Raw genomic sequence first — 20,848 nt, 5'->3', positions numbered from 1 at the left:
TTGAGTGTGCGCAAACGCAAGCGGAAGGTTGTTGGCTCAGTCCCCAAAACAGTACTACTGTGGTACTGTGTGCACTTCAGGAATTAATCCTGTTTAAGTGTAATAGACTGAGGTATCCCATTCAAGGTGTGCGCGGTTATATCAAGCTGTTTCACACACAAGGTTTTGGGTTTTGTTCTGTCCTTATGAACTGTCACCGCATGAACACAATTTTTCACATGAAGCCTCTCGTGTCGCCGCCAAAAACTCAAATGAAAATACTGGAAATTGAAAATTAAAATAGCCAGAGGAAAATGCAACAGGCTACCCAAATTTGTGTAATTTCCTTGTTTGAATTAAATCGTTTAAATAATTTGCATAACGTCTGGCTAAATTACAACAAAAAATGCAGTTGTCAATTTTCTTATTATTTTTCTTTGTTCCACTGGTATAAAGAATTTAATGAAAATTAAAATTTAATGAAAAAATTTAATGATTATTTATTTTGTGTTGTGAGAGTGTTATATTATTCCTAAATATGAGTGATTATGTATAGTGAATAAAGCATTGGGACTGATTTAAAGCAATTTTTCATAACCATAACTTCGACTGGACAAGTCAATGGCATTTTTTGGATATTAGTTGCACCTGTAGATATTACTAAAGAGGAGCACAGTCGTTAATCTTGTTTATCTATTGTTCACATCAGTTACTTGTTTCCTTTGTATTTCTCTTGTCATGTGACATCCCTGTCATATTAAATCGTTAGATACAAGATTTGTTATGGTGGCCTAATTTGATTTGCTGTTACATACCGTAAATTGATTAGCGTACTGATTTCTGATGTATCCTACTAATCTCTTCAATCAACCAAAAACTGCACAAAGCGGCAGAGACGTACATGTATACATTGATTTCATAAATATAAACAAGGAAGATTGTTCTTGCAAAATAAAATGTGAAGAGATTGGACAAGGGTAAGCTGTCCATCTTAATTGACAACCAACCATGGACATCAACCCAGAAGCTGGATGAGCTGGAGCTTGAAGAAAAATAGTTTCTGGTTTGGTTTTACAGCATCACGTGAAATTGCCTAAACGTATTAACAAATTGGATGTACTGGTATAAAAAAAAAGGCAATTTCCACTAAAAAAATTTTTTTTAATGAAGTTGTCACCTCTGGGTGTGTTTACTGCGCTGCTAAGAGTAGTGGGGAAAAGTACTAGGTTTTAGACATTGCCAATGTTGTCAGGAATCTCTAAAAACCGGATTTGTACGGGTTTGTTTTCTTTTTTCTCAGTTGTTGTTGCCAAGGGTGGGTCTGGAGCACGTGCCATAAAGTGGAAACGCAGCAGAGTTGCGCACCAGGGCAGCCCTTGTGCATTCTGTAAGGTGAACGTCAGATACATGACTTTTCAGAAAGGGCTATATAAAAAAGGGCTAACTGTCATTAGAAAAATTGAGGTTGAAAAAAAGTAGCCGTCTGCTATGCTGAATGCAGTGTGCGCAGTCAGGGGCACAGCAAGGTCTAGCCCGGAGTCAGAAGTCGAGGTTTGACAAGGGAGGGGACGCGCCTCTGTGCGCTTGCGTTGAGAGGAAAAAATTATAGACGTTAGCTCTCATTCAAGTTAGGGACTCATACCCTTGGGCTGCTGAGATTGGAACTAGGACATTGGGCCATTGTGACCAGAAAGATGGACTAAAGGGAAATAAATTTTCCGCTTTACGATTTATTGGCTAATGTGCTACTTGTGTCAGCGATCAAACGGAACATAATGCAGTTTGCGAACTTACTTTAAATAACAGTACATGTATATTAACATCTGCGAGAGTGAATTCCCTACGTATTGCCTTCATAACGGGTAAGCTTTATCCACGCTTTCTTGGGTTGATCAGTTCTAGGGTTTCTCGGCAATTATTTGCTAAATCTGTGTCCGAACCTTGGATAGTTATTTGTATTCTTTCCGATCGATTAATTACCAAAGAAAATTCTTTATAAAACTTTATTTGTAAGATTTCAATTTAAAATTGCATTATATCGGCGAATACAATGTAAAGATACATATACTTATAAACAAAAGTTTCCTGTTGTTTCTTGTACTTATTGACGGTCTTTGAAAAAGGATTGTTGTGAACTTGTTTGCCAGCATACCTGATCCGGAATAACTCGTCTGTCAGTGCGTTAAAACAGCACTGACTACGTGCCAAACCACATAACCTGTGGAGAGACCAGGACGTTCTAGGCGATAAAGCTTCTCCTCTAAGGCGTTACTGTGCTGTGACTACAACATTTTTTTAACTAGCTACACATTTTAGCAGTAGGCCTACAATATTTTACGCCTATACATTCTGACAACACTCCAAATGTACAGTCAAGGGACAAATCGTTTTACAAGTTCAAGGTGATGCGACAAATTGAACAACTCGGTGTGGTACCATGCTTTCTAATCCCAGAGGTTACGATTGTTGCATATAGTTTATTCCCCGCGAGAAACGAGAATCCAGACGGCTACCGTTTGATTTGACAACACATGATTATACATTGTTTACAACAACATTCCATTAATAGCATTGATTTTTAAAATTGCTTTTCAGCCTTTAGTTCTGGAAAACATATGCGATGACTACAAGCCCTGAGGATGGATGTTTACTCGCACTGAGAGAAGACGGACGCTGGAAACGGGGGATTACTCGTAAAATGCCAAGAAGTTGTGCGCTCTAGCCTCGTCAGAGATTGATGGATTTTCATATGCCGTCCGATCCCCGTCTCCACTTTGGACTCAATGGGAGTCAGGAGAGCTCCAGAAGAAACTCACAGAACCGCAGGCCTTTCGTAAGTCATGTGCCGAGTCCTGCCGCTACAATTCACTTTTAACCTTCGCGTTTTGCATGCGGGAAATTGGCTACCTTTAATTCACGCGTTATCCTAAACTTTGCAAAACGTGTACATTGACAAGTGCGTCGTCAATAGACTGTCTAACTGATTTCCTACACGATACGATAAACAGAAATTAAAGTGAATCCGTAGTCACCAGAAGTTACTGTGTTTTAAAATGCTTGTTCAGTGTTGTGTTTTACTCGTGACAGTGCATTGACAGAACATCAATCTCAGTAGCAGCAGCAGTAGTAGTAGTAGTAGTAATAGTCATATCAACAGTATCAATAGTAATACGTTGTACTCCTATAATGTTTCAATGCATTTACTGCAAAAAATTATTGCCCACAAAATACAAATATGCTTTTCTACTTTCTACTGTTCCTCATCACATCTGATAGCATGCTGCTTTTCTGTTCTTAATAATTTTGATGCATAATCCCTTTAGTATATTTCACTTTGAATTACTTTGCCCTCATGATGTAATGGGCTGTTAATAATAAGTGGACCTTCATTAGACTTCAAAGCCCTGATACTGCCACTGCTTGAATAGAACAGGTGCAATGCCCATAGGCAGGACCAGGGGACCTCTATAGGCTTGTTTGGGTGAGGACCCATAAAACAGCGGACACTGTTTACATTTAGGGTGGGAAGGATTCGCACAGACAACAGTTGTCCATCCTGCAAAACAGCAAACAGCAACCCAACCCACAAACAACAACCCCGCCGACAGAAACCATAGTAAGACAATAGCATAACAACACAATGGCTCATGTGGCAGATGTCCACACCCAAGGAATGTTAAAATATTTTATCTATTCTCTGTAGGCAATCAACGTCATTCAGAAATGAAGGGCTTGCCTCGTGCATTGTATAATTGTTGTTCGTCTTATCTGACAAAACTGACAATAAACCCAAACCTCATTCAATAGAACAGTAGCTTCTATTTTGCTTTTACTTTTCAAGTAGTCGTTTTTATTTAAAAATAAAAACTGCTTTAAACCAAAAATAATATGCATCTTTGAATTAGAGCTACCAATTTGGCCATGGCAGAAGAAAAAAAAAACTATTAAAGTCAGTATCATTAGCTGGAAGGTAGCCACAGTTGGTGACAGAGAAAAATGTATACTGTATAGTTAGTTAATATAAGCATAACTCAGGGAAATATTTTTTAGTTGGTAAGAAGACAAAAAAAAGTTTACTATTAGTAGTAACTACTTCTACAGTTTCACTGCAGTTAGTTTCATCACTTCCTGAACAGTTACCATCCAATATTTAAGAAAAATGAGCTAAGAACATAGCTTAATTTATAGTATTTATAGCATGACTATAGTTCTACTAATCTGCCACCATTTAACAGTGTGACCATGTTATTACGGTACTCTACTACGTACAGTGTACCAGTTCATTTACTAATGAGGGGGAGAATGGATGGCCGATTGGTTTTTTACTCTTTTCAGCAAAGAAAGAAAGTTCAGACTAACAGCGACAGTGCTCATCAGGTTAAGTCCCGCCGCCATGACTTTTTGTATCGGCGGTATAATGGCGGCGTTGCGTCGCCATGGACCAGTCTGGGGGTGTTGGTGGATAAATAAGCGGTTGGTGTGCGGATGGGGTGTCCAGGAGAGAAAGTCTGCTCCGTCACTGTTTATACAGCGAAGTTGACCCGCGGCGTGCGAACAGTACGTCCTGAAGCCAAACCGGATTAACCTTCACATACCCCTATAGCATGACTTAGAGGTGACACATGCCGCCAGGGGAGGTGTAACAGGTTGAGCAGCCCTGGCCTGAGGTCCTTACAAGTAGGGCTGGTTTCAGGTTTTGGTTTCAGTGAGCAGTGCCCTCTGGCTTGGCATCACCGGCAAGTTCGCTCCTCCGCAGAGTTAGCGGCATCGCCTCGGTTCTCTGAAATACTCCTTTCCTCGCCGTGGTTTTACGAGAGAGATGGCCTCCGGGTGAATTTCATTGGGCATCGCAAGCCTCGACACTGACCCCCTGTGCTTCTGACATCCGTGGCAGCCGGTAGGTGTTGCAGGACATGGTTTTTCTTTTCTGAGGTAGTGAATTTCAGTGCATATTTTTACAGCATTGGATGCAGTCCACTGAGACATCAGCAGAAGAGATAAGGTATAGGGTCTGTGTCTCTGGTCATGTAGTACACATCTCACAGAGGACCTGTGCCTGTGGGTTTTTTCAGAAAGTTCTGAATGAGGTGGCAGGCTAAATAAGGTGATCTGAAACTGATTGCGGGATTGCGACAATAATTTCAGGATCTGAGTATTGTAGGGCTTTCAAGAAGAAAAGACTTATTAGGCTAGTTTTCAGAAGGGTTACGTGGGATTTTGAAAATAACTCTTCACTCAATTGACCCTGAATGTTTTCTCAACATTGCCTTGGCAATTCTGTTACCGTAGTGACACAGAAATGTCAGAAAATTGTTTGTTTGTCGGGTTGCTGTGACAGCGCAGAGCAGGGCAGGAGCGTGGAGGGTGCAGGTGTTCCAGACGTGACGCATCACTGAGAATCTGCCTTCGAGCACCAGGTCCGTCAGACGCGTACGCGAAGGGACGCCTACACGGAGGGCTGTCGGCGTTTCAGACGAGCTCTTCCACTCCTTTCGATTTCCAAACGCTTGTTTTTTTTTTTTTTTCACGTGAATGCACGATTTGTATCGGTCTTCAGAAAAAAAAAAACAAGTGGAGGGAGCTTTCTGTGGGGGTTCTGATACTAGCAATACAGTGTACAGTAGTGTTTACACTGCTGCGCGGATTAAGCCTCTCTGAACAGCACTAACAGTGTTTCCACAAAAACGGACAAATTGCTGTAATTCAACCAACAGGGCTGAGTAGCAGCGGCATTGTGCCTCCCTGAGAGTTTCTGTTCGGGTTTTGTTTAGCGATTTAACAGCGTTTTGTCTGTCCCTGTTGCTCCTCTGTTTGGCCTAACCCGCTGTAATTGCACCTTGGCTGTTGGCTTGCTTTTTAGGGCAGGGCACTCTTGGGTCTTTGTTTGTCTCTAGGGCTGGGCCATATGGGTTTGGGGAGGGAGGGAGGGAGGGAGGGAGAGGGGAGGGGGGGGAGGAGGTTACACTCAAACAAGCAGCCCTGTGTTTAAACTCCCAGGCACACATGCGCATGCGTGTGCACACACACACACACACACACCTGGGGTGGAGAGGGCCTTTCCAGCCGGTTGGTCGGGTAATAAGGAAGTGCTCAGAGAGCAGAGCCGTGACACGGGAGACTCCGCTTGCATCAGAGCCAGCTGCCGCAGAAAACGCACGCGCGGCGCGTCAGCAGGTAGTAAAAAAAACACACCGCCTAATTACCGTGCTCAAGACCTCCGTCCCGCGGCCATTCAGCGACGGGGCGGAGGAAGTGGGGCGGGATGGAAGGAAATTATTTCGCTCTGTTATCAGGCCGTAACGCTCACGCCGTGTAAACAGAGCACGCCCTCGCCGTATCCTTGGTGACTCGCGATCGGTTTTGCTCCGCCTTCCCCATTCCTTTATGTTTCTGTTAAGAGCAAATGAGCAGGTCAAATTATACTAGAGGGAGTGAAGATTACTTCAGGTCCCCGGCTCCGTCCTTTGGATGGATGACGGTAGAAAGCAGACACCCACCTCGTCTTGTCGGTTGCTCCCCCACCCCCCCCCCCGGGTCTGGCTGCTTTCCTGTGCCTTATGTGACCCTGTGTCGCCCCCTGCAGGAGGATGAGGACGAGGCCCTGAAGTTCCTGAGCCTAGAGGAGAAGGAGTGTATCTTGTTCTTCGAGGAAACGATTGGCTCTCTGGACGATGATTCGGAGCCCCCCGGGCGGGGCCTTTCCTCAGGGAGCAGCACCTCGGTGGACGGTCACTCTGCCACGCCCAGTCCCGTCCCAGTCCCGGTCTCGGCCGCGGGCGCTCAGAGGTCCCCCAGCCCCAAAGAGCAGGACATCATCGATCTGGTCCTGAACCAGCCCGTCCAGTCTGAGCCTCGGGACGTCCCGTTCAACCCAGCCATCCCAGGTACCACAGCTCATTTTCTGCTCTCTGAAATTATTGTGAGGTCACTGGTGGTTTAGTCATTTCATTTGCTGAACTCCAGTGTCCAGAGTACATTCGTGATTTTCATATTCTGTAGCAAAAAATATACAATTTAACAACTGGTTAAAATGCAGTTTATTAGGCATGCGTATTTAAAAGCATGGAACCCATTTCATAGTGGAGAATTCTTATTTCCCATCTGCACTATTTTATTTGCTTTGATGTGGTTGGCGCAATTTATAATACATGAGGGAAGAATGGGCACTTTTATTGATAATATATATGCGTATTTCCAATCTGATCCAGACCCTGTCCCCTGTCACATGTCTTAAAAACACATAGATGTTGATGAAATGAAATAAATTCTGATGTAAACATACAGCAAATATTACATATTGGGTCCAAGAACTATAATCATATTTATTAACTGAATCAAGGCTTCTCTGTGCCTGTTTTGAAAGCAAATTGAGATGTTTTCAATATCAATATCTACCCCAGTAAATGTAAGTGACTGTACTGTATATTAATTGTGAAATTTCCCTTAAGATTATATTTTTATATTTATCTTCTATTTCTCAGATTTTCGGAGTGTGTCCGTAAACCCGGAGTCCCATTTTGAGATCAAAGCGAAACGAGAGTCGAGGGAGAACTTCCCCCCCGAATTTCACCTCCTCGCTCCCCCCCCAGCCCCTCCCGCCCCCGGCGAGGACGGTTTCAGCCACAGCCTGTACCAGCCCGCCGGGTCCATCCCCACCCCCGTGGTCATCGCCCAAAAAATCGCCGAGCACAAGGGGGGCGGGTCCATCCTCACGGCCTCCTCCATCTTGTCCCGCAGGAGGAGCACCGAGTCTCAGAGTTCTCCCCCCGAGAGCCCGGTCAGACAGGGCCCTCCCACTTTGGCCAAGCCCACCCGCTACCCGGACAACATCAGCTTCATGTTGGGCAACAGCAAGGACTACGGCAAGACCATCGCCAAGGCGGCCGTCAACGTCAACGAGCGCCGGGCGAAGGTCCTGGCCAACCTGACCGGGGCGTCCCACTCGCCCGAGCCGGAGGAGAGCCTGGCGCGGAACGCTCCGAACCGGAGCTACTCCTTCCAGGACCCGGCGCCGGACAAGTCCAGGATGGAGGCCCTCTCCAAACTGGGCCTGGTCCACAAGCGGAGTTTGCCCGGCGGGCAGTCCAGGGTCGTCGGCAGTCCCGCGCCGCAGTCCACGGCCAATCCCGAAACGTCCTCCAGCGACGTTTGCGACTATGGCAGCGCCGCCGCCACCCCTGCGCCCGACTTCAACAGCTTTGGAGGAAAAAGCAAAGTGGTGAATCCTTCAGTGATGTTACAAAATAAGATGGACGCCAACTCTCACCACGTCACTGCCAGTGAAGCCAGGCCCGCTCCAGTGTCACAGCGCTCTTTTGACAATGGCCCTCCAGTCGACTATAACAGCTATGGAGGCAAAACCATAATCATGAATCCCTCAGTGGGGTCTCAGCACCACAGCAGCTATGAGAGTGGGCCTCACAGTACCACAGCAGCACGGACTGAAGCTTCTCACAGTGACTTCAGCAGCAGCGGAGGAAAAACCAGAGCGATGACTCCAGCACCCGCTTCAACAGCCAAGATCGAGACCTCCTCAGAGAGCTTCGCCCCGCACGACAACAAGGCCAGGCCAGCGGCTGCCTGGGCGCCGCCCTCGCACAAGGCCGAGCCGTTCCCTGGCGACGGCAGCTCGGCGGCGAACCTCAACAGCTACGGCGGGAAGAGCAAAGTGGTGACCCCGTCGCACGCGTCCGGCCCCAAGCCCGAGGTCGCCGCGAGCAGCCAACGTCCGACGGCTGCCCAGCCGGGCGTGGCCACGAGGCCGCACTCCTACAGGGTGGAGCCCCGGGCCGCCGAGGCCCCGAGACCGCCGCGGCAGGAGGCCGCCGCCCACAGCTCCCGCGGGGGGGGCGGCGCGCCGCCCGAGGCCCGGCGGAGGGCCGTCTCCAAGCCGTCGCTCTTTCACCAGGGCGTCACGGTGCAGTTCTCGGGCCGGGGGGCCACCGACGAGTCCCGCCGAGAGGCCCTGCGGAAACTGGGCCTGCTGAAGAACACGCCCTGACTCCGCCCCTTTCGCCCGTCCGTCTCCTCCACTGGGCTCAGACGCCACCAGGCCCTGCCCCCCTTTCCTCCCTTTTACCTTTGTGCTGAACCAATGGGGACGCAGCTGTGGCCGGGAGGAGGGACGAGCAGTCTGAGGAGCTGAAGCTGAAGCTGTGGAGGAGCAGTTGGGTCTGGGCAGAGCTAGGGGCTTCTGCTAATCCTGGTTGGGGGTGGGTTTATTAGTAGGGAATTCTGTTCCATAAGACTTCGTACCACAGGAGACATGCGAGATCGGCGCATTCTTCTGGAATTCATCGTTTATGCATGTCAGGGGAGCAGAGCCGTGCCTAGACTTTTGGGGCTCCTAGGCAAAACAATAATAATGATTTGGGGGCCCCTCCAAAACACTGGCACCCTTCTGACTCTTCTGCTTGGAAACCAACCAATGGAACTCAAAGGAAGGCAAGAAGGCGGGGCCCTAGGTGAGAAGGCGGGGCCCCAGGCGCAGTGCCTGATCTGCCTGGTGGGAGGGACGGCTATTCTGGGGAGGGTTCGGGCCAGGGAGTCCCCGGGTGAAGATGAGTTAGTCGACAGATGTTGCAGGGAGCCAGCAGACATGGTTCAGTGACTTCTCTGCAGTAAACACTGACAGGCTTTCCGTCCAGACTCCATCCTCTAACCTGGAGCAAACACCGATGCTTTCGATCATCGCTTCCGCATACCTTTCACCTCAAAGGTTTTATTTGTGACAGCAGGGACATGTTATAAGCAGCAGCTGTCTGGTATTGGAGAGAGGGGATAGTTCTGAAAGGCAGTTACAGATAATTAATGTGAACCCCGAATCGTTATTACCAGAGATGTGGAGGCCCAGTGACTCACTTTATATTATTTTATGTTATTTATGCATTTGGACAATGGTGGACAATGTTACGGTATGGACTGTCTGTAACTGCATAATAATGCATGACCGTGCTGCTTTCGTGAATTATTGATGATAACAGGGTCCATAGCACTTGCAGTGCAGTTTTTTTCACACAAACTGTTATCATGGAATTAGATATGTTTACAGTCTCTTTGTGTATTGCCTTTAAATGTTTAGATGTAGATATACATATTCTATACTTGGAAATTAGCTCTGCTTTAGATTTTTAATGAAAATGATGATGGATACATTTTCAAAATATGTGGATTGTCTATAACCTTATATAAATTATACATGAATTGCATTGTATGCGTGAAATCTCCACAATATAGCTCTACTAAGGTAGTCGAATAGGACAAGTGTGTGAGAAGCTAACTGGTAAACAAACGGCTTCTTTAGCAGGTGAACCCCCTTTATTAACACCAGCTCAATTTAAAACAGTGTAGATAGCAGAAGGTATGAAGAAATCTACTTTTGGATCACATTTAAGTGAATGTGGGTTTGTGAAAACAAGAGTGGCTCAGATCCTGGATTAACGAGGAAAATTTCAGTCCAACTTCTCTGCCGGGCAGATTTGTATTTTTAAATCTGATGAACGTGCCTCCCACAGAAAACCACAAGCTAGACGCTGGTTTCTGCGAGAGATGTTTTTCCTGTTGTTTTTTTGTGTTTAAATACAATCCACAGTAGCTCACTGCAGTCATAGGATGGTGTGTATAGCCTCTTAAACCCAAATAATCACTATAAATATCCAGGTGTTCATGGATATTTACAGTGAGTATTCATGTTTTTTGGAGGCTACACACAAACATATGTATGTACACACACATCTAGAGAATGGGGACTCAAGAAATTTGGGATCTTCAGGTTTAGCTGTGCTTTTTCTCTGTTCTGGTTAAGTATGTGAACCCTTGTAAACCCTGCAGTGCTGCCTAGTATATGGTCTAATGAATCCTCAACAGTATTGGTGTGGAGATCCTCTGTGTGTTACCACTGTGTGTGTGTGAGTGGTTGTATGTGTGTGTGTGTGTGTGTGTGAGTGTGTGTGCACGTGTGCGTGTGTGTATGTGTGTGTGTGTGTGTGTGTGTTTGCGCACATGCGTGTGTTTTTGTGTGTGCGTGTGCATGTGTGCATGTGCATGTGTTTGTGTGTGTGTGTGCACGTGCAGTCGTGTGAAAATGTTTTTGTATGTCAATGTGCGTTTATGCATGTGTGTATATATTTGCACAACAGCATATGTGTCATTGTGTGTTTTTTTGTATATGTTTAGGTGGATATGTGTATCCATTTTAAGTTTTATTTGGTTTCTCAAACCCAGACTCCGGTACTGTGTAGTTAATCTACATTTACTCTTGAAGTTTATGAAAACACTTGTGTTAACACACAGTAGGAATAACTGTCTCCACTAACCATGAATGTGTAGGAGCATTTAGCCAGTGCTACGCAGCTCTTCAGTGGTCCCTTGTGACATCAGTCTATAGAAAAATGTCAACGCTCTGTAATCTGTCTACCTGTATCTGTATAAAACACGAGAACAGTTTACATTCATGACCTGATAATGCTGTCTCAACACTGATGCAATGCTATAGCAATAATAAACTGTTACTTTTGTCTGATTTTATTATGTGTCAAGCTGGAACTACAGATGAGATGTTTTATTGAGTAATTACCTGCCATTATTTTACATTTATACTCTGTCACTTTATAAGCAAGAGAATAAATGCTTTGTTTGTTTCTCTAAACAGTTTGTCCTGTGATGCATTGAAATGTGACTTGGGCAGTAACGGGTGATTGGGTAATATATAATGATTAACTTGCAATGGCTAAATAATTTACGGAGTCTTTGACCTTAGTAAAACAACGAGATAAATTCCTAAGATTCCTAAAAGTTTCCCCACAAATCACACTAGATATAGATTTTAAGGGGAAAAAAAAAACTAAAAACTAAAAATTAATCTTAAAGCATGCTGGAATTTCAGTTTCAATTTCATATTTTAAAAATGACACCGGCACTAAATGTTGCATGCCTGAACTACCACTGTTTGAGCCGAGGAGATGACAGGCTCTACATTAGGAGTCTAATGTACAGGATCTGGTGTGTATCTAGGGGGGGAGGGGGTAGGGTAAGTTCACATTTTTTGACCTTACGGGAAGACTGACTCCTTTCTCAGGGGGAGGGGCTTGTGATTCCAGATTCCAGGGGCACGTTTAAGGGAAGGGAAGAAAAGGGGAGGCCATGTTTGCGTTTTGCTCTCCGGACAGTTTTAATGGAATTCAGGACTGCTTGGAGATGGTAAACCGTTGAATCCACAGGCCTGAGAATGAAGGAGTACAGAGGCCTTTATCTCTCCAGCATAACCGAATCACCCCCATCGCTCTGCAGGCGTACGTACATATTTCACCAAATGTTCTGAGTACGAGGTTAAAGATTAAACTACAGTGGTTTTCCGGACCGCAGACAAAATGACTGTTAAAAAGGTAATTACACGCAGCGCTGAGCCCATTTTCCGTCCACATGTTCTCCTTCAAAAAGGAAGTTAACTATTAATACTAATCTGCATTTTAAAGGAGGTCTCAGTGAGAGAAAAAAAAATCTTATCAATTTAACATTCATGGTTAGGTGTGCATTGCCTCTTGTGGTTAGAACAATCTCATAAAATAGGACCAGGATTCTAGAGCAAGAACACAAGCGTTCAAATAAGAGAGAAAAAGGGGAGTTTCCCTTTAATATTAATCTCACAGAAGTACGAGGGCCTTGTGGACTGCAAAAACAGGCAGGCCCCTGTGTGTGTGTGTGTGTGTGTGTGTCTGAGAACACTGTCTGGCACAGCGCAGGTTCTGTGTTTGCGTTACGTCATGGTGCAGCCGGACGCCAGGCACGCCGCTCACCTTGGAGCCGCGCCGCGACCTCGTCCCACTCCGCCGCCGCGACGTTCGCTCGGCCCTTCCTCCTCCAATCGGCTGGCGAGCTCGGCGTGATGTTCGCTCGGCCCCTCCTCCTCCAATCGGCTGGCGAGCTCGGTGCGGCGAGCGATTATTGCGCAATGCGCTTCAGCGGGGCTAATGACGGACAGGTGAGGTCCTGAGCGGGGGGGGGGGGGGCTGGGGGGGTACTGCAAAATACAGGTTAAAAGACCAGCTCCTTATCCATGATACTGCACTGATTTTTTTGTTGTGTGTTTTTACCCAATCCTATGCTTTTACTCACATTTATTCTGGGCAGAAATTCTAACTGGATTGGTTCACACCAATTTCACAATTTAATTTTCACCTGTCATTCTGTCATTTCCCTCTTTATTTATAAACACCTGTAGGCATCCTGTGAACGATCTATCATGTGAAAAGATGGTTCTAAACAACAGGCACAATACACAAATCTTGCAGGCAGTCACTGTATGGAATGCACATTTGAAATACTGACAAAAGAAGATACATATCTGTTGTGTAAGTACATTGTGGGAGGCCCCCTCCATTGGTATAAGTCCATTCCTGGCTTTTGGCATGTTCAAAGGTCCCAGAACATTAAATTGTAATAAGGCGTCAGGATCCATTTGGTCACTTACTGTACAACTGTAAAAAAAAAAAACAAACAAACAAACAAAAAACCATTATATTATGCATCTCTCTGTCTAGGCCATCCAATCAAATATGAAGTTTTCAACTAACTAACCTTCATGAGTAAACTGGACTATTGGAAGCAGACAATTTATGTATTGAACTAATTTAATAGCAGCACTCAGACAGCTAGAGTGCAGCTCAGTAGTTGATATGCAGTGAAATTTTTTAATTGATCAATACTTGGTATTAGCTTTTATATATTTAGTGAGAAGAATGCTTCACCAGGCATGAGTATAAAAAACTATAAAGTGTGGAAGACATAATGAATAACAAAATCTGATTTAAAAGTCTAATTTCTGGGAATACTTAAGGGGTTACTCATGAGGAATGAACACAGTAATTGTTTATAGAAGGGTTGCCATTCAGTTTCAAAAAGGGAAAAGAGATGCACACTCACTGCCCCGACTCAAACCTCAGACCACATGGTATTGTGTACGGGCTATGATGGTGGCTATTTCACCAGATATGACCCTTTTCCATCTGAGTGAGCTGGGTCACCTGGGAAGAATGGCAAAAAGAACAGAGACAGGGTGCTCTTCAGAGCAAAAACAGCCAATCCTCCTACATCCTCTACGAGGTTCATACCCAGTTTGAATACATTTTTTCCCAAACAGGTCACACTCTCAAAACAATACAACACTTTTCCTACAATTTGAGGTGATACATCAACTAGGTTGTGGTTTATGGAGTTTCTGTTGTCCCATTGCTAGTCAAGAATGTGGCTTCTTGTTTTGTTTGACCAGTTTCATAAAAACCCTGAATCACCCTCGTAGGATAAAGCAGTGCATATTTGAACACCCCCTCATTCATATGAACACACTGGGGAAAAACACATGGCTCTACCTTAAATGAGTCAAAGCAGTACATATTTCCACGGTGCCTCACATCAATTTATTGTTACCGTGTCGTATTTACCTGCGTACTGTAGTTGCACTACTGACGCAGAAACCTGATTCAAACCAGCTCTAATCGGGTGCGTTCAAGGCGTGACTGAGCAAGTATGACTGCTACTGTGCAGGTATCCATACTGCCTGTTTTTCTGCTTTCTAGCAACCCACCTGTCACGATCCCTGGCAGTTCGATCATTTAGAAAACCTTGTTGAAACCTTTTTCTTTTTTTTTTAAAGTCGTCCTTTATATTACATAAACCACCAGAAAACCATCAGTTATGTAGGGGCCTAGAGTATGTGCTCTTATAGCGATTTTTGTACCCATGGGTGATATGCTGCAGCTCCCACATTGGAGGTTGCAGCATTGGAATTTGGAATTAATCGGAAAAACTGCTCAGCATTCACCATTCACACACTGAGGTCAAGGCCATGAACTCAACAGACAAATCCAGCGCAAGGGCTAGACCTAGCACATGTCAAATAAAGGCGTTTCTGAATCAATTTGCATTTTTTAATTGAAGCACAACATGCATGGTGTGAGCAGCAACTTGGCTGGGGGAATGATTTCAAACTGGGTTACAGGCATGACAAAGGAACTTCCGTATTTACTTTAAATTAACTGTGCCCCCATCTTGATTTTCCATGTTGGTTAGGAGTCTGTATGATCTCTGACATCCTTTGCGTCGGATGTACGATTCTCCATTATGTCCTGAGAAGAACAATACATGAACTTTCAAGCTATTCTAAAAACGAGTACCTACTTACAGATAAAGGTTGTTTATTGAGGTTTTATTGAGCGTGTATGTCAAATTCCGTGCTGTTAAACAGTGCCAACTGCTAACTTAACTGCCGTATAGTGTGGTGGTCTGGCTTATTGACTTTTATCTGCATGATTCATCGAGATATATATATTTTCTGAAAATGTTTGCAACATTTTTCGCCACTTACAAATCCCGCATGTGTTGGGCCTGGAGAAACAGCAGTTTGTTACCATTTGGGCTGTCGAACTGAATTTGAGCAGTTATCCTCCAGGTAGCCCCATAGGCACCCTGAGTTCAACAACAGTTTAGCAATCAGCACAGACACGTGACTATTTATACAATTAAGGAATAGTTATGAGGTGCTCTTCAGCGCAAAAAAAAAAAAAAAAAAGTCATATTCAGGAAACACCAAAACATTACATGAATGCCTTAAAACCGCAATGGTACTAAAGATGCGACCGCAGAATGTCAGGTATGATGATGGTAATTGTGAGCAGCCGTAGTTCTGTGGCCAGTTGCATACTTAATCATTCCATAAATCAAGCAAAGCCACATTCCCACCTTCCAAGACACACCCATAAGACACCTTCTGGGGACATTGACAAACTGCAGACTGCACTGAACTTCCTGCTCAATGAAGGTGACTTCTGAAATGTGACAATGTTTTGTACATTGAATAAAACCACTTTGCCATAATTAAAGTTAATTGTGGAGGAAGTGAAATACGCAAAAAAAAAAAAGAAAAAAAAAAATCAAGACCGGCAACTATTTCCTCTGTACAATTCTTTGCATGCCAATGGATTTACATTACTTGGCACATCTTGTACATTCATGTACTTTCTATAGACCACAGCACACAAATTACAATAGACTGACACTGTAAGCCAGAAAAACACGTCTGAGACAGCCAGGCGAGGGCAAAACAACTGTTAAAAAAATAATAATAAAAAAAGAAATAAAAACAATTATAAGAGAAGAGAGCCATGAAAGGTTATATATTTTATGACTTGAGGCATTGCAAATACACTTAGTGAAAAATGGCTCACCAAAAATGGCATGCGTTTAAAAAACAAAATGTGATAAAAGTTGTCCGAGCATTAAAATGAAATAAGGGACAGGGAACTTGGTTATGTAACAGTAGGGAGCCATTCGAAATACAGCAGGTTTTACTCAAGGTCTGTGGGGACGGATGTGGACATTACACTCAGCACTACTGCATTATGGGAACTCAGGACATTAACGGTTTGGAGTCATGGTTCTCTGCAACACGATGTCAAGAGTCTGTTCAGCCTAATCCATTGGCTGAGAGTCAGGAAGGCAGACATCACTAAACCCACGATAGTTCTGTGCTGCTCATGAATGGATATCAAACACTGACTGGCGCCAACAGGAAAGGTTCACAGCACACAGACAAAACAATAAATTGTTAATGTGTTAAAATATTCAACAAAGCAACAGGAAAGCCGCAACACTGATCAATCGAAAAAGAAAATATGGCTTGATCAGTCAGCTCACCAGTTTCGGAAGGCTGTGATGATTTATGATCCTAAACTCGCTTGAAGTACAGATAGAGAGAACCTCCCGCATGACTTTTTTCCAGGCTTGTCAGGGATGCCCCCCTTAACCTCTAAACTAAAAAACAGCATGTTATGGAAACAGCCCACAAAAGATGGGAGTGTAAAACAACTGACTATGATTAAATTTAATGCAGGGGCACTGGGATTTCTGGGATGTCTGTTTTAATTCACATACCCCACCTGTGAACAATTTCTGCCTTATTTATCTTTCTTTTTTTTTTACACATAGTAGGCTGTCCATTAACATCTGCCAGCTTCCCCAAAAAAGGAAAAACTATTATGTCCATATTCCTGGACATTTGTATTTATTGTGGCAGTACACTCAGTCACACAAGAGTAAACAAACACTGTGCTGTTATTCTTTACATGCACCTGATTAAAGGGTAGTTGAATGACTAATGAGGATTAAATGATTGAATGAATGCTGGACACAAGGTTTGAAATAGAAGCCTTGGTGGTGGGGGACTGATACGCATGCAAAATACCAACCAAATAATATTTTTCTGGGCCTTAATTGGATATTGGACAGAATATCTTTCATGTAGGTACAGTTCAAAGTTTACTCTTTTTTTTTAAACGACATTTAAAAAACTGAGCCCTTTTTTTGTAAATACGATGGAATAAAAACAAAAAGAAAATCCAATGATTCTTGCTAAAACCACAATATAGCTTTCCTCTGTACATCATTCTAGCCTTAGTAGACAGAAATCGGAAGAGTCCATGACTCTCACGGTCCTGTTCCTCTCCGTTTCGGATTTGAAACAGCCCTCTGCATTCCAGGATTCCGTAATCCAACTCTCAGCAGTTTCCTGGGTCAGCAAAAGTCCTCCCCAAATACCGGTGGTTCTAAGCCACTCAGGTACTGTTTATCCAGCAGGCTGATAGTGAAGCCCTGCAATGGGAGGCTGAAAACCCTCAGATATCTCATTCTAAACTGTGTTGACGCAGACCGATATTTCCACGTCCCTTTCACAGTTTTTTTTCTTTGGCCAATTCTCTTCCTTTCTGCACCGAACAATACGTGCTAAAAAATTTTTTTTACTAAAATTGAACATATATATTTTTAAGCTACAGCAATGTCTTTCTTATGTTTTAAAATAATTTCACCCCCATTTCCTCACAAATTTTTGGAATTCCCAATTGTATTTTGCAGCGATCTCCAAGTCAGAAGCATAGGCAAACAAAGCACTCGCTCTTGTCCAAAGCTTGCGATGTCGGCCGCTGTTTCTTTTAACACCGCAGCCCACAAGTCACGCTTGCACAGACACGACTCTGAGGAAGACTTCATGTGCAGCTTTAACAAGTCAAACGCGGGCACCCAATCGACCAGTAGGGGTCGCTAGAGAGCAATGAGACATGGATACCAGCTGACTAAACTTTCCCTAACCCTGGGCAACATTATTACCGATAAGAGTCACCCTGTGGAGTCACCAGCCACAAGCAGCACTTTGAACTTTTTAGATAATTTAAAGGACCCCTCAAATAGCCACTGCTTAAATGGATATTATGTCTACACAGCAGACCAGTAGGGAAGTGTGACCCCTTGATCTTCACGTGTTGGGGAGCTGCAAGCCCTCCCCTACACGCCAAGCTCAGCACACGCAAATCACTCAGGGCAACATGCAAGCACCTTATACTTATGAAGGACACACTCAATGTAAATGCCCCTTTGTTAGCCAGCCAGTAATCCCTGGACTAGCTCTCCCCCCCTCCTCTGATTGGTGGTTAGATCCAGACATACGTGCACTTCCAGACATGTGATACACATAAACGAACTAGGTTAACCCCAATATAGCTCAGGTTTTGCCTGGATACAGTTGCTGGATAAGTCCTATTTAGCTAGAAAACCGTGACTCTTCAACCAAATGTAGCTGGGCTTTCACTGACTTTTCACCAGAAAAATGTTCACTGGGTTGTGTCACAAAGTTGCAACATTTCTGGCTGAGCTCCTGGCTTTCCTTTAACTTTTTCTTGGAAGTCAAATTCAGTGTCTGTCATGAACACTGCAAAGGAGAGGAGCAGTTCCCCCTCCCTACACCATGCAGGGGAAACATACAGTAGGCCTCATCACAACTGGTCTGTGAGCTCGGGTCTGTATTCATAGGTGCGCAAAACGTGCTCTCTCAGCTGCTGCTGCATACTTGACATCCCGGACGTCCTCCTGCGCAGATTCTTCGCAGCGTGCACAGCACGCCTCTGCCGCTGAAGCTGTGGATTCCCTGCCGGCTGTGCGTGCCGCAGCTAAGGCACCGTCCCGAAGCTGCAGTTAAAGCTCGACTGCGTGTTTTTTCGGAGAGGAAACCGGGCGGTTTGCGCCTTGTCATTATGGCCAGACGGACAGACACACCCAGCGGGAAGACCGCTCCGCCCCAGCAAGAGCGTAACACAGGGGTGCTTCAGTGCACCGCCACACTCCCCAGCCACAACACAAAAACACCAAACAAGAGCTTCCTTTTCAAAGAGCCATCTCCTAAAATCCACAGCTAATAGCGCTCAACAGGATGCAGTATAAAAGCAATGTAGATTTTAAATGATCTTTAGAAGGTGATGTTACTTGGGGCATAGGAACCTATTTCACTTGTTGGTTTTTTCACTAATTTTTATTGTTTCAGCGATGGGAGATGGGAGAACCGCTTTGTGGATTTTTGTGAAATTTGGCAGGTTGGTAGAAGACAGTCCAAAGTATCTAGGCACCAAATTTGGAGTCAGTCCATCTACCCCTCTAGTGCCTCCAACTGGCCAAATTCCAGTGACAGGTCCAAATTGGACCACTAACAGAATTAGTTGCATAGAGCACTTGCAGTGATATTTTATTTTTACAAGTGATCTTTTTTTGGTATTCGATGCTATTTCTTGGTTATGTACAGTATATAACTTTTACATATATATATATATATAAATATACCCTTGTTCTCATATCCAAGAATAAGGCCATTCTTATTCAAATTGACCTTTTTTTTTGTCATTACCATTTTAGTCAGTTTTAGAACCCTTTAAGAGAACCACAGACAAAAAAAATCCAGTTGGCAGTTTGAGAATTTACTGCAAATATTGGTAAAGACAATCACAAGTGCTGGTTCTGAAAAAAAAGCCATGCAGCTGTTGAAAAAAAGCTTCTCTAAAAGGTTACACAGTGAGAAATAAAATCAATCAAGCTACAGGAAAGTAAAGAGGCAAATCACAGTCCACACTTACACCACTCATTTAACTTCAAACTACAGAACAGCAAACAAACCATATTCACACAAATCAAGAGTGTCGAAGCCAAAACCGTCTTACAACCTCAATGAGCAGAAAGACTTCCCTCAAAAAAATAAAAGGCAAAAAATAAAGCGTTTATGTCTCTAGATATTTATGAACGAACATGTTTTCCCGTTTCTGAGGATGGTAAGCTGGTCGGTCGGTCAGTCTGTCCATATCGTCTCCACTCTCCAATGGCTGCCCTCAGGGATTCTTCTCCCAATGCATCCCCCCCCACCCCCACCCCCATCAGGGCCATCACCATGGTAACACGCTACTCCAGCTGGAGGGGAGGAACGAGCCATCTCTGAAGCCGATCACTGGAGCCGACTCCGCCCCCACACCCGAAAACGCACGCAGGCACGCACGCCTAAAACGCCCACCCACACACGCAAGCACACACACACACACACACACCTCTCTCTTCCTCGACGTGCCCCCCCCCCCCCGCTCTCTGTGCTTTCTAATGCACTCCAGACCACCAGCAGAGGGTCTGCCCTTCTCTCCTCTCTAACCTTCCTCAGAAATACACTCTAAAGTGTACAGCACTTAGACAGAGACAGAAAAAAGCAGCCGTGCTAATCCTTAGCGCGGGGGAAAAGTGTTAGAGCTGGCCTTCTGACACACGCACACGCACGCGCACACACACACACACACGCTCTCTCTCCCTCGTCTGCGCGTGTGGTTTTCACAGAAACATTCCCCCCCCGGTGGAACTGCCAGCTGTTCCCCTTCCATAGACAGTCAGTGCCCTGGTAACAGTTGGGTTGGTGGTTCGGAGGGGGGGGGGGTTGGTGGGGTCGGGGGGTGGGGGGGTCCGGTTTGTCTGCTGCTGGTGTTCCGACGCGGGCATGGCCGCGTGGCGAACGGACGGACGG

At 44.8% G+C, this 20,848-nt stretch overlaps 1 protein-coding gene and 1 long non-coding RNA gene across 3 annotated transcripts; one reads left to right on the top strand and one right to left on the bottom strand.

Moving 5' to 3' along the window:
* Positions 1-1,337: 1,337 nt before the first annotated feature.
* On the top strand, positions 1,338-10,955 carry LOC118231058 (proline and serine-rich protein 2). Of its 2 annotated transcripts, none has more exons than XM_035424495.1 (4): positions 1,338-1,841; positions 2,575-2,812; positions 6,563-6,863; positions 7,461-10,955. In XM_035424495.1, the coding sequence occupies exons 2-4, from the start codon at positions 2,717-2,719 to the stop codon at positions 8,978-8,980; spliced, it is 1,917 nt and encodes a 638-aa protein (XP_035280386.1). In that variant the 5' UTR covers positions 1,338-1,841; positions 2,575-2,716; the 3' UTR covers positions 8,981-10,955. The 2 variants fall into 2 exon arrangements, with proteins under 2 accessions (XP_035280386.1, XP_035280387.1); XM_035424496.1 differs by lacking the exon at positions 1,338-1,841 and adding an exon at positions 2,144-2,381.
* Positions 10,956-19,748: 8,793 nt separating this feature from the next.
* On the bottom strand, positions 19,749-20,773 carry LOC118231648. The gene is made up of 2 exons (XR_004766115.1): positions 20,614-20,773; positions 19,749-20,387 (listed from the first exon to the last, which is right to left on the bottom strand). It is a non-coding gene; the product is annotated as an uncharacterized LOC118231648 (long non-coding RNA).
* Between the last annotated feature and the right edge of the window lie 75 nt (positions 20,774-20,848).

This window comes from Anguilla anguilla, chromosome 7 (genome assembly GCF_013347855.1).
Source record: "Anguilla anguilla isolate fAngAng1 chromosome 7, fAngAng1.pri, whole genome shotgun sequence".
NCBI lineage: Eukaryota > Metazoa > Chordata > Actinopteri > Anguilliformes > Anguillidae > Anguilla > Anguilla anguilla.
This window is presented reverse-complemented; position numbering and strand designations above follow the sequence as displayed.

Excerpts from the sequence above, each read along its gene's own strand:
- LOC118231058 (XM_035424495.1), top strand. The coding sequence starts at position 2,717 with ATGGATTTTCATATGCCGTCCGATCCCCGTCTCCACTTTGGACTCAAT. Across the intron at positions 2,813-6,562 it reads CACAGAACCGCAGGCCTTTC|GAGGATGAGGACGAGGCCCT; the intron begins GTAAGTCATGTG and ends CGCCCCCTGCAG. Across the intron at positions 6,864-7,460 it reads GTTCAACCCAGCCATCCCAG|ATTTTCGGAGTGTGTCCGTA; the intron begins GTACCACAGCTC and ends TCTATTTCTCAG.